This window comes from Agelaius phoeniceus, chromosome 4 (genome assembly GCF_051311805.1).
Source record: "Agelaius phoeniceus isolate bAgePho1 chromosome 4, bAgePho1.hap1, whole genome shotgun sequence".
Taxonomy (NCBI): domain Eukaryota; kingdom Metazoa; phylum Chordata; class Aves; order Passeriformes; family Icteridae; genus Agelaius; species Agelaius phoeniceus.
The window spans coordinates 50407300-50421536 of NC_135268.1; the positions used below are offsets into that span (position 1 = coordinate 50407300).

Consider the following 14237-nt stretch of genomic DNA (forward strand, 5'->3'; position numbering starts at 1 on the left):
GCTTGTGCTGCTCTTCTGAAGTAGAGTCATTAAGGATTTGCAACTTTATTGATGATGGAATTGCAGCACCCGAAATTCCTTGAGCTGGACAAACCTCAATTTGCTCCCTTTAGGAAAAGTTCTCTTCTCTGTTGCCACAGGGAAAAGCATTGCTGTGACTTCTGCCCTACATTTCTGTGATGCTGTATAATGCTAATTGGCTTTTACAACACAGTAATTAGAAGTTTGACAGGTTTCCCATTATAGATTTATATTTTAAAGGATTTATATTTCTGATGACATTCAGTCAGTCAGCTGTGTGCCTTACAAAGTAGAAAGCTATGGTTTTTAAAATAAAACCCAAACATCAGAATAGCTATCAATGTTTTTAAGTGCCACTCTGACTTCTCTGATTAATGGCTGCCCCAAGTGAAATATAAGTAAAAGTCTGTAGAGGTTAACCTTCCCTCTGGATCTTTGAGTCTTAACACACAGAATCCATAATTAATATGATCCATAATTAATAGAGTAATTAACACAGCTGTTAAGTCCAATAGGTGCTTTCTGACCAGAAAGTGACACCTTTCTTTTTCTTCCTAGGTTGTGCTCAGTCCACAATTATTCAGAAAGGTATGCGAAGCCTTAAAGAGTCTGTCCCTCCAGAGAGTAGCATACGGAGTATGAGGGGCAATGAGCATAATATTCAGTGAGAAGGGAGTTTTCAGGGTTTTTACCCATTTTTTTTAAATTTCAAAGCAGAAGCCTGTGAATCCTGTATCTACTAATTTTGCTGAATCTCTCTTTGCTGAATCTCTCATTGCTGAATTTTGCTGGAGGAGTCCAGAGGTTGTAGCCAGATACTCCATTGGCAAGGAAATGCCACAAACTTGGCTAAATCACTCAGCATATTTTCCAGATCCTTTTAATTAATATAATTATTTTCACAATTTTTCCTTGAGGACATCCAGAAATTAACATCGTATTTCAAATCTTAAATTTCCATTAACTGTAGAACTAGGACAAGGTCCACTAAGTTTTCTACTGCTCCAACTCTGTCTGGTCAATAAACCTGTCTGTTGCCACCTATCTTGGATATAAACCATTACCATCTCCACGAGGTAATTCCTCATCAAGGAACAAACACAGATTTATGGCTCTGCATTTGGCTTTACCAGACTACCTGCAGCTTTTGGGAAGCAGCCTCTCTTCCACATCATTCCTTAAATGCTGAGAAGAATTAGTGAGGCCCCGCACCATCCCTCTTGTGGACACATTTGCAGTGCAGATAAATTGCATGCCCAATTTCCTATTTTGCTAAGCACATAAGCAAGGCCTCTTGTTAAGGCAGCAAAAATGCACTCACACACTTCACCATCACTGGCCCACGTTGTTCACTGGGATGTTCCAGTGAAGGGGGAGCTGGGCTCTGTGTGTCCCATCTTTGCCACAGCTCACGCTCCCTTCTGCCCACACCTCTCACAGCCAGGCCCCCCTGGCAGCAGGGATGCCTGGAAATCTGCCCATAAACTGAGAAAATTGACACTGCAATACAGTACCAGCACCAGAAAGCCCAGATTTGGTATGCAAAGAATGGGAAAGGTTGATGTGTAAAAAGCAATGGAGCCCTGCATTTCCTGACATGTCAAACTGCAAAATGGAGGGAACAAGTGGGACAATGCTAGGTGACTGAATGCAATAATTAAATTAGAGTTTTACTGGCACAGAGCCATTCATATCCTCCCATCAAGTGAATACCAGAATAATGCATTTAAAGAGACCCAAAGAACAACTAAATATATATGGCCACTGGAAATCAGATGAAAGGAAACTGTTAATTCCTGCTTCACAAAAAAATATTTTACACACATATTTTCTAAAAGTCAGTTACAAAAACAGTCTCATTGTTCTTTGGAAAGGATTATAGCCAATGTGTCAAATAAAATAATTTTACTATAAATCTAATGCTGTTTTGGATTCATTCTAGCTGGGAAAACTAAACAGATGATATTTTCTTCAGAAAAACAGTAATAAATTTACATATCTGAAAAAAAAATCAAGATTCCCTTGTATAGCTGGAATCCAATCATATATTTCAAGTGAAAAAAACCCCATGTATTTTTAAAATATTATGCTGTGAGTTAATAGATTTACAAAGAATTACTTATTTGCCTGTTTTATTTGCATCCCTTTACCAAGAGTATATGAGTTTATAAGAGTAAATGAATGCTCCATTATTTTTTTTTCTGTGAGGCTTTCTCTTTTTTGGAAGCAATTTTTTATTCTGCATTGGTATCCCACCAGATGGCATAATTCCATTTCAGATGGAGACAACTCCAGGTGAAAAGAAGGGATTAGATCAGCCAGTAAAGAGCATGCAGCAAAAAGAAACAGCAATTTCCTGACAGACTGATATTTAGACAGTGTGTGTCAAGAAATACAATGGTTCAATCCTGAAAAAAAGGAGAAGATTAAAAGCCCTGCTGTACTGCAGCATGCAGTACTTTCCTCAACAGGGGCTAAATATGATTTTTTTTATTGCTTCTGCCCAAGTCATGGATTTGTTTCATTGTCCCTGTGCAGGCAATGATAAATTCCACAGCACTGTGAATATTTCTCCCCACAGCCTGCAATGCTCAAACAACTTTGTCCGTGCTTCTGATCAGCTTGGGTACAATATTCTCTATCAGATGTACATATGCTGGGTTTTGGTGCTTTTGTTACCTTTATCTCATTAAGAATAATCTTTCACCTTTCAAAACTGTTCATATTTTATTTCAGGGTTGGGGTTTTTTCTCATTATGACTCATTGAAAGCTGCATAGCTCAATATAGATTCTCCTTTGTACTGCTCCATGCAATCTCCTTCAGGGAGGGATTTCTCAGGAAAAAAATATTCAAAATGAAAAAAAAGAAAAAAGAGAGAGAAAAAAAGGAAAATAATGCATGATTTATTTACTGACACACCAGGCTTTGGGATTTCTGTGTTTCATTTGCATATCAGAACTTAATTGTTATAAAAAGCATTATAGAAATATCCATGTTACCAATGAGACCAAATTCTGTAATTAGTTCTCAATTGCATTTGAATGAAACACAAGCCTGGCACAGGTTCCAGCCAACATGGAGCCTTTGGGGTCAGGATGCACTGGCTTCTGAAGGCGAATTGACAGAGCTGGAGGGGAATACTTCATTTCCAGACCTTCTCAACACACACACCTCCTTATTTCTCTAAATGAATGAATTTCAGATTCTCTTGTGAAGACATATGAAGACAGTGAAATAAGTGCCATAAAATAGCAGGGCTGCCACATTTACCCAGCAGAATGAGGGCACACAGGTCCCTTCAGGCTGTCCAAGTGACAGGCTCGTGCCGGGGCTCTCCTTCCCCAGCACAGCAGCCGCAGAGCACTGCCCAAGTTACTGCCCTGCTCGTACTGAGCTTGGCCTCCTCATCCTGCTAAAGCACATCTCCTCTCAGCTAAAGCACTGAGCTTGGCCTCCTCACCGTGCTAAAGCACATCTCCTCTCGGCTAAAGCACTGAGCTTGGCCTCCTCACCGTGCTAAAGCACATCTCCTCTCAGCTAAAGCACTGAGCTTGGCCTCCTCATCCTGCTAAAGCACATCTCCTCTCAGCTAAAGCACTGAGCTTGGCCTCCTCACCGTGCTAAAGCACATCTCCTCTCAGCTAAAGCACTGAGCTTGGCCTCCTCACCGTGCTGAAGCACATCTCCTCTCAGCTAAAGCATGAGCTTGGCCTCCTCACCGTGCTGAAGCACATCTCCTCTCAGCTAAAGCACTGAGCTTGGCCTCCTCACCGTGCTGAAGCACATCTCCTCTCAGCTAAAGCACTGAGCTTGGCCTCCTCACCGTGCTGAAGCACATCTCCTCTCAGCTAAAGCACTGAGCTTGGCCTCCTCACCGTGCTAAAGCACATCTCCTCTCAGCTAAAGCACCCCAGAGCGGTGCTGCAGCAAGCAGCAGTGCCTCCCATGATGAGAATTAGTGGGGAGCATGGGGGCACAGACCTTGTGCAGGAGGAGGGGTGAGGCACACGCTGCCATGAGCTCTCTGTGAGCAGAGGAGCTGTCTCATGCGCTGTTCCCTGCCTGCAAAGCTGCTTTTCCACAAATAATGTCACTCTTACATGGAATAACTCTAATTAACTCATTTAAGTTTTTTTCCAGCTAACTTCAGTGTACATCAAGTTAAGGAAAAAAAAAAAAAGGAAAAGAAGCAGGAAAACATACCCCATATCTGGGGGTTTTCCTGGTTTTTAGCAGCCCAATGCTTTCAGTTTTCTTGTGCTAAACAATGAAAGTGTAGTTTCCCTGCTGCAATAAATGTGTCTAGGTCAGAGCACTAAATTATTTCATTTTTCTTTACCTACAGAAGGTAGACTTGTCTCTTCCATAGTAAGCTATCTTCTTAATTCACTTGTCTTCTTTTCTACACCTCTCTAAATAACCTCATACAGTACTTAGAGAGTTTTAATGAAATTTTATTGGGTTTTACACTGTCACTCCTCTTTTAGAAAACAAGTTTTTCACAATCTTTGAAAACAAACAAACAAAAAATCCCCCAACTGGTAGTGACTTATTGGGCCATCCATCATGCCAAAATCACTGTATCCAGGCATTTCTCCAGTTAAGAAAATTATTTATTTAATCAGTTTCAGTATCTTATCTGAATTCTTTTGACAAATTGGTCATATGTGGACTGAGATTTTCTTGGAGACAATCATAACTCAGTACTTACACTTTTAACATAATAATTAGATGAACAAATCTTCATGTGAATCCTGTTGAATTTTAAACTGCTCTTGAATATAGCACTTTTACTCATGACTGACTGGAGAACTCTCCAAATCAGAGTTTTGATAAAAGCATATTCTACAATGAAGTAAAAATCAGTGTCTGCTAATATTCTGCACACAGGTGGTTTTACAGCTGCTCTAGTGGTCTGGCAAGGCCTTAGACTGCAAATGCATTTGTTATAATGCTCAGGGAAGCTTAACTCATGCAGAACACATGGAAATCTTAGAAGGGATGGTGAAAAAGAGGAGAAAGTGTTCATGCAGCCCCAATATTTATTATCCCTGATTGTTGGTTACACTGCATTTTGTTACTTAAATGTTTTGTGAAAATGAAAGCTTTAAGTGATGCAAACACAGTAACCTCACTGTGCTTAAATATAGTTTGCCTTCACAAATCAGAGCCTCGCAGTTGGTGCTAATTGCTAGCTTTTCACCACTCAAGGCAAGTACTTTCTCTGAGTTTTCAAACTGTTTTCTTTGTGCCACTTTCCAGAATCTTTTTATTTTGATTTTTTTTTCTGTTTATGAGAAATATATTTCAAATATACATGTTCAATGAAAAGGTGATTTTGAATGTCAGGAGGCTTCTAGACCTAGAACACTAGTGTACAAATTGGGACTTTCTATTTGGAGTTTATGTCTTACAGTAAGATAGTGTTGGACTCTTCTTCTCTCTCTTCTACAGATGGGCTTTTTAAAAAGTCTTAATCAATTTTGTATCTAAAATATGTTCAGTTGATTACAGATCCTGATACAGACTGCATCATCTAAAATTCAATGTATACTTAAAGTCTGACACTCCAAATGTTAGTCTCTTATTCAACACAGATATTAATAATAACAGGTTTATGCTATGTATATCCATCTTCCTGAGTCAATCACACTTACAGGTTCTCATAAGGAAAAAAAATCAATTTCTCTAGATTTTCATGGTTTCAACTACAAAATAAAATATTTTTTTTAAGAAGCAGATATCTTAGATGTGTTATTGCCTTTTACTCCCTGGTTATCTTTTGCATCTTCAGATCAAACTTATCAGTGAGGATCTCTGATCTGTGCAGTGCTACTACAAAAGAATTTCTGTCTTAGCTTGTTACCATCACTGAAGCATCATAGGCAATTTTCTAAAAATCCTCCTTCTCATTCATCAAGATTTTCATCTGCTCCTCCCAATTGTAGAATAAAATATAGGTTCATGCTTTACTTACCCCAAGATAGTGGCCATCAATAAAGACAACAGGGAGTGAGGGAACCTCACAGACACTTCTGCATCTTTCATCTAGTTCTTTTCCATAATCACTGTTCAGAGCAATGTTTTTTTCTTCAAACTTAACTCTGTGATTTTGAAATATCTTTCTAACCAGTTCACATCTTTCAAAAGTGGTTCTCACCACACGAAGACTGGTAGTATAAATTACTATGCGGCCAAACTCCGGGACAGTTGAGACCTGGAAAAAAAATAGTTCCCATTACATTAAGCAAAGGGTTAATATCTTCCAAGTATTGAGTAATTTTATTTAAAATATTATTTAAAAAAAACAAACAGCATCTTAAAAACACAATCCAACTTTCAACTTTTATTCAAATGTGAAGATGGAACAGGAAGAAGGAAGTTCTTGAAAACAGCAATTTAAGGCAATTTAAGTTCTTAAAGTAAGGTGCAACTTGACTTTTTTGGAAAGTCTTAGAGATGGTAAGTTAACATATATTTTCAAGAAACAGATATATTTTATATCCTGATAGACTTCCAAATGGGAATAAATTGACCCTGTTCTGCTGATGTCTGATTCTGTTAACACAGTCACTTGTGTTTGCACAGAGTTTGATAGTACCCAGACTAAGACTAAACTTGCTAGCTTAGATGTTATTAGCAATCTGCTTCAAGACAAGAGCCTAACCTAAGCCTTAGTACATCCATGACCAAAGATTAACTTAGAGTACTTTAGATCTCCATGCTGAACTAGATTATGACTGCAGAATCCCTAATTTTTAATGTAGTTCCTCAGCAAATTAACATCCAAACAACAGTAAAAAATATATTTTTTGTGTGTTCAATGTCCAATCAAAAACCTACTGCAGCTAGCTGGAAAAAATTTTCACACTACAATTCAACCCCCACTTTTCAATATGTAAAAGTTTATGCTGTTTCTTTCCTTTCTAGGATGACAACAATTAGATAGTGTAAATACTACAGGGATTAATTTCCCCAAGAGAGTGCGATAGATTTTCAAGAAGCCTGAGAAACATTCCTCTAAATAAAGACATTATGTTCAAACATATAACAAAAATCCCAGCTTTTTGAAAGATTGCTAATTTCCAAGCTTTCTTAATTATCCATTGTCTTCAGCAAATTATATTTAATTATTTCATCAGTATTCCAGGAGTCAAAACACAAATTAGAAAACAAAAAGCAAGGATACCTCTACTACACTGTAGCACTGTATGGAAAATGAACCTTGATGGGTGAATAGATAATTTTTTACCTATCTCATTAATTAACTATAAAAACATAGCTGTTAAATTGGGCAGATGTTATTGCAGATTGTGCGATATAAACAGACATGATTTAACTTACTACTTGAATACCAAAAAAAATCCTTGAAAAAGTATCTTCTGCTTAGAGAAGTGTTTACAAGGTTCTTCATATAGTAAAGAGTTCTCACGAAAAATATTTGCGTTTCACAGATCTCTTACAGAACACTGGAGGTGTAATTGCCAACATTTGTAGCCATGGCTTTCATCTCCCATTCAGGAAAGGAACAATGTTGTGATAGGTCAATATTTTTTCTCTTAGAATGGATGTCAGGAATCCAGTTTTAAGAACAAGTTTTATAAAAATGGGATACTTTTCTGCAGCCTGTTTATAGGTTGAAAATCTGTTGCACTGCTACTGCAGTATGAGTCTCCTCCAGCATATCGTTCACACATTCCAAGCGAGAGAATTAGCTCGTTCTCTCCATAAAAGTACTCTACATAAATACTGCAAAATATTTTAGTAACCACACATGGGTTGCTTGAAGGAAGAGGAGTTTGTTGTTTTCCTAAGCAACCAAAAGAAGTTCTTAAATAGAAACTTTCACATATTCCTCCTTTCTTCCTCTTTGGAGTGTCAATACATTTTGAAGTGCAAAACTATTCAACAGGAGGGAAGCTCTTGTTCCTCCGTAGCTCTAATCTCTAATTGTGCTTGTTCCTAGACACCAGAGGCTGGCAGCACGGGTACAGACAGTCATTATCTGGTGAGGCATCAGGACTGTGGTGTCCCTACAGCATATAAATAAGCAGCTGAAGAGATGGAAAAATGGAAAGTTGTAAAGTGATCCGGAAAGATATCAAGTGGAAGGGGTGTACAAAGAGTCACTTTTATGTTTATTCCTTTCTTTTTTCTTAATGTGGCAGTGAAGAAATACCATTGTTTGCCCTGCAAAGAAGTATCAAGAACATTGATTAAACAATTCCTCAGGGAAATTTTCATAGAACCCTTGTTTTCTGTGCTACAAATGTACACGACTTGTCCTTGCAAGGCCTTTACCATGGAAAGGTATCCTTCTTGCCACCTGTCTGAAAACCACATTGGTAATGAACAACAGGGAGGTTATAATCTATATTAATTCTTATTTTTCTAAGCAATATAGAGGCTGGAAACTGTCATATTTAATTACCAGAATACACTCTTGAAGTAAACCAGTAAACACTGTGCTTTTCCTTCCTAGGTTGGAACTGTGGCAAAACCATAATAAATAACAAGCAATGTAAACAAATGAAAAGAAAGACACTTTCGAAAATGAACTCTTACAATATTGCTTTGCAAATTTGAAATTCAAATCACCTCATGTAACTCACAAATGCATATAAAACTCTAGGTGAAATTAAACAGAAGGCTATTCTCTGGTTAATGGGCATGACAAAACTTTAATAAAGCTGTGGAAGTTGGACGGATTAATATATCAAAAGATTTGGAGGAATTTATATTAACCTCTTATTTGCACTTCTTGTTGGTGAAATTCTCATTGAAGCAAGAAGCTTATGATCCCTAAACTTTCTATATATTTTTCATATATTTGTAGCTTTTCAAATAGCTAATGCACAGCTGTAGCTCCAGTACTTTTCCTACCCTTTCCCCCTAGATATTAGAACAATAAGGTAACCTTGTAATACATTCCAGAAATACTGTTTAGTCTTATTGTCAGGAAGATGACCCACAAAAAACACATTTTGCTTTCCAAGCAGAATCTGAGACATCATAACAAGAAATGGGGCAAAGAAGCCCTTGGACCAATGCCAAGAGCTTGACCCAGGGCTGGGTTACTGGGACAACTGAATCTCCTATTGGGCATATCCATTAGATATCCTAATTAATCAACCTTGTAAAATTTGTAGAAATCCAGCCAGGTGTGCCCATCATTACTGGGAGACCTGGAAGCTTCCAAATAAAGGTCTCCTTTTTACTTTACTATTCTAATACTGTTGCAAGGCTTTTTTCTCTTTTGATTATAAGCAACACTTATGGATACCATTTGACCTAAGTTGGCAACTACTGTGTCATATTTAGGAAAACCCCGTGTACATGGGCCAGGGTTGTGCTTCAGAGAAAGTGCCTGTATGGAAAGGCTGCCAAGGAAGAGACTTAAGTTTTCAGGAGGAAATAAAGTTGCTTTAGTAGTAGTCTTCTACATCATTTACATTTACAGCCCTTAGTTTAGCAGCCCAATGTTACCATCTCCCCAAGAGTCTAAGGGCACATCCTCCTTTACTGCCTCAGCCTGAAGAGCTTGCAGTTTCCTTGGGAGAATCAAGTAGCCAGCAACAGCAGCAGCACGACCTGAATCACTTCATAGCAGAGCTGACAACACTTCCAGCCTAGGAAACAGCTGCCCTTTTCTTCTGTCTAGAGAGAAAAAGTAATTGCTTCAACAGTTCAATCCTGTTCATGATTGAAGATGGAAAAACCACAATGTTACTTTGTTCCTGACTCTGTCTTTTCCCAGACTTCTTTACCAGGTCAGTCAGGGCTTTTGCAAATCATAGAATCATGGTTTGGGTTGTAAGGGACCTTAAGGATCACCTACTTCCAACAGCTCTGCCAGGAGCAGGCACACCTCCCACTAGACCCTTTTGTTCAAGCCCTGTCCTGATGTACAGCTGGGGGAAATCTATCCCTCTGCCATCCATCCCTCTGGCATCCATCTGACATGGCTGACTCAATATAATCCTTAACTGGGCAAATCTTGAGGGATGTCATCCATGAGGCTAAATTTGTGAGGTCATTATCAAGTGGCACCACAAAAGAAAGGAAGAAATTGCTGATTAAAAAGAGAAGGCCTAATAGAGCAAGCAGATGAGGAACAAAATGAAGGGATTCTGGGGACTGAAAAAGGGCTGAAAATACAGAACTAAAATCAGATGATAAACCAAAACCTAAAATGTCAGGACACTGAGAGAGCAAGAGTAGTAGACACTAAATGTAGAAATAAAAATATGAAAAATATGACCAAAAAAAAAGGCAATAAAACAAACAAAGTAAATTATAACAAATTTACAAAACAAAGTTAATGATAAAATAGAGAGAAGGTCACTGAAATCCTGAATATTTTTTAAAAGAAATCCTAGTAGTCAACGTAACTGTACAACAAATACATTACAGAATATGTGAATCTTCAAGTTGTTTGAAAATTTTGGAGTGTTCTTTAAAAAAAATGGTTTGTATTACTAGGGCTTCATAAATATGAAATATGTCAGAATCATACTCCTAAAACTTGTCTTTGAGAATTTACCTTTTTCCTGTAACAGTTGCCTCAACAATAATAACAACAGACTTCTCAGTAGCTCTGAAAAAACAGTACAATAGTCAGGTGTTTCCATGGTGCTTCTGAAAGCCAAATAAATACCATTAATCTCATTAATATTTTTGGGTTCAGACTTTCCCCACCATATCTGATCCCTGATCTTTGGGTCCAGCTGCAACTGAAGCAGCAGCAGAAGTGTCCATGTTTTTCTGTTGGTCTCACAGTTACCTTGTCCCTGACCAGTCCCACCAGGCTGAGCAGATATTGCTCTTCTCTTTGGGAGGGGAAATTTATTAAACTAAAAATTGAATAACAGTACCAAATTAATTCTTCAGCATATTTGCCATGAATCACTCTCTAAACACTATAGATTTTATTTAATATATTTTACAGCATTTTTGTCTGTTTGGTGACTTTGAGTGGCTTTTTATCTTTGGACCAAAACCCTTAACATGGATATTTTTGCACCATGACTAATAGCTATTAGTGGTCCAAGCCAAGGCTTTTCTGCTTGTAGTGTAAGAACCACTGTATCCCTTGGGGCATAAAGTGATTGCTCCTAGAACAGTGGTGAAATTTGCTTTTTGAAAACCTTTGTATATGACCATGTCTGTAAACAACTAAACAGACAAGTCCATCAGTGAGAGGAATACTGTACTCATGATGTTAGCCTCATTTTTATTTGGTTGCAAATGAAAACCATGAGAGCAACACTACCAAAGTAGTCATTCCATTTTTTTTAATCCTCTTTCTAGAAAAAAAAATAAATGTCTTCTAAACCCATCGGTTGAAAAGAATAGCTACATACATAGATCATTAATTTCAATAGAAACATCACCCAGAAATTTACATTTGATTCTTTAAAAAAACAAAATCATAAATGAAAAAAAATTATAGTACTTTGTACTCAATACAAGCTGAAATGCTTTATCATATACGACATTTTTAAAGGTTTTTACTATGTTCAGGTATAACACTCAGCATGTTATTTATGCAGTACTGAATTGCTTGTGTGACCTAAATCAAGGGCTGATATACCCTTCTCTGTCTCACAATATCATCTTTCAACATCTCAGAGAGTTCTGCTGAATTATGCACCCCTTGGCTCTGTAATTAGATACTATCAGACTGGCAGAAGTATCTGCTTCACTAAGTAGGCTGAGGCAGGAATCTAGAGCACATTACAAACCCTGTGCCAGAGATGCTTCAGTGAGTAAATGCAACACTCATGATCCAACAAAAATGTTGAGCAGAAGAAAACTAGTTATACATAAATATACATACATGCATATATTGTACATATGCTTGCATATCTAAAAACTTTGAATTAAGCTGCTTACTTCATAATTGGCATTACATAATTTATAGCTTGAATTTGTATCAATAACAGAGTAACAAGAAGAGTTGTGATTTAACAATAAACTGATCACAATCTGGTTTGAACTTTCTGGTTTTATTTTACACTCAGAAAATGAAGGGAAGAAAATAGCTATGAGTTTCTTGTTGAAGAAGTTCTGCAGGAAAAAAGCACCAAAATTTAGGCATTTAATTTCTGCAATATTTAAAAGCTTTTACTAGCTTTTGCAGTTTGAAAGACTTCTAAAATATATACTAAAAGTAGTTAGTAGTTACTAGTTAGTAGTTATTCTGAAAGATAATTTGAAAGTCAAAAGCTATGACCAAAACGTTTCAATTTTTTTCTGCATGATAATCTGTGAGAACATACATGTTTTTAAATATACAGCATTTAATGAAAAACATGCTTTTCACCAAGTCATTGCTTATATGAAAACATGCAACAATTGAATGAGATGGCTGAAGATTGAAGGTCTATGTTCAAGCAAAAACCACAATATTTGCCATCCTAACCACACAGAACAATGCTAATGGTGTTGTGAATCTGTCCATTCTGTCTGTTGGTTGCCTGGTTCAAATTAAAGTTTTAATGCCATTTTTCAGGAAAAATTGATTTGCTGGTCAGAAGACCTCTTCCAACACACAGACTTCATCTGCCAAAGTAAAATGTTTTTCTTTGGCAAGATCTGTTCACACATACCGAAGTTGTTGCAAGCAGTCCCCAGCCAAGGTGTGAATTCTTCATATGAAACCACATTCTCTTCCACTTCACTGTTTGCAGTCCAACCCTTTATGTGCTCTCACACAGCAAAGCAGAGTACACATGGAAATTTGAATCTATGCTGTCTCTTAAGTACTTTAATGTATTAAGACTGCAGTCCTGTTTGCATTGCCTTCAAGGACCCAGCAATACATCAATATTTGGTAAAATTCAGAACTTTATTAAATTCAGCATATTACAAAAGCTTGATAGCATGAAATCTGATTTTTGCAACACAGCACTTGAACACTCAAGTGAAAGCATGTACTGGCCTTCTCTTAAAATAACACTGTACTTTTCCTTATGCAGTTTTGGCATTTAAAGGGACTATAGGACTTGCCACCTTTGACCCCTCAGGGCAGTGGAATGATATCACCAGTATCCATCCTCATGACTCTTGGGAAGATCCATGGAGACCAATTTACAAATGAGGCCATCAAGAGCTGCACTCCTAAACAAGGTAGCTAAAGAGTCTGGGACATTCCCAAACAGATACTAGCTTTGCTTTCTCCAAAAAAAAGGGGCCAGGTCACTGCTTTTCTCAGCTTTTAAAATAGCACAAATACTTGTGTGGCTTTGTTGGGCTGTGTGCTGTAACTCACCTCACACACAAACAGCAGCCCAAGGAATACCTTGGTTTCCAAAAGCTGTGTAGAGCCCAGGCTCCTCTGCTTGTTGTAACGCAGGACAAGAAACAACTCTTTTGTTCCTGCTTGCATTTCATAGGGCTAGATGACTCTGAGGAGCTGGGCATAGTTACAGGGAAGGGCTGTGATACACCAACAACCTGAATTCTCTGATCTTCTAACGCCTGGGCTATTTTGTCTCTCTTATCTACAAACACAACATAATCTGCTGATTGTAAAATAGCACAGTTTTACCTCCTGAAGGTTGACATCCTCAAAATTGTTCAACTGTAGTGTAAAATAGATTCAGAATGCAGTTATAGCTCAGATATTGGTATAGCATATTTATATATTTTTGTAATTAATTTGTACTTTTCAGACTGTACATCAACGTTGGGGATGTCAGAGGAAGATATTTATACTGTTCCTTTTATCCTTAAATCACTTGGCAGTATACTAAAATATGAAAAACCAAAAGGAAGTCTTTCCATCCTCTGACATCATGTGTAGAGTGTGTGTGTTACCCTTTCTGTTCCTCAAATAATACAATATAACATCATGTCTCTTTTCCTGCCACTGCAGGCTTTTCCACATATCTTCAGTACAGACTTCTTTTCAAGGGATATCAAAGTGTTTTCATTTCAAAGCAGAAAAAAATACTTATAATACCACAGCAAAGGAGTACAGGCATGACCTGGCCCCTCCCTGCTCTTTGTAGTGCTCCAGCTATGGGCAGGCTCAGAAGGTACAAAGACCACAGCTGAGCTCACCCTCAGTGTCCTTACTGCTGCTCAGCCAGCACACACTCACAACCAGGTTACAGCCTGCTCCCAGGTGACCTGAGCTCTGATAAGGGAGCAGGTTATCTCCCCAGGGCTCATGGTCTCTGCTAGACCCTGCTGCCTCTGCTCTGTTGC

At 37.9% G+C, this 14237-nt stretch overlaps 1 protein-coding gene across 1 annotated transcript in view; it reads right to left on the reverse strand.

The window, feature by feature from the left end:
* The window catches only part of GRXCR1 (glutaredoxin and cysteine rich domain containing 1), a 38530-nt gene that overhangs the window by 3929 nt on the left and 20364 nt on the right, over positions 1 to 14237 (reverse strand). Inside the window, exon 3 of the mRNA XM_077176596.1 lies at positions 6001 to 6222. Within this exon, the coding sequence (XP_077032711.1) occupies positions 6001 to 6222 (222 nt within the window). The remainder of the gene's footprint in view (positions 1 to 6000; positions 6223 to 14237) is intronic.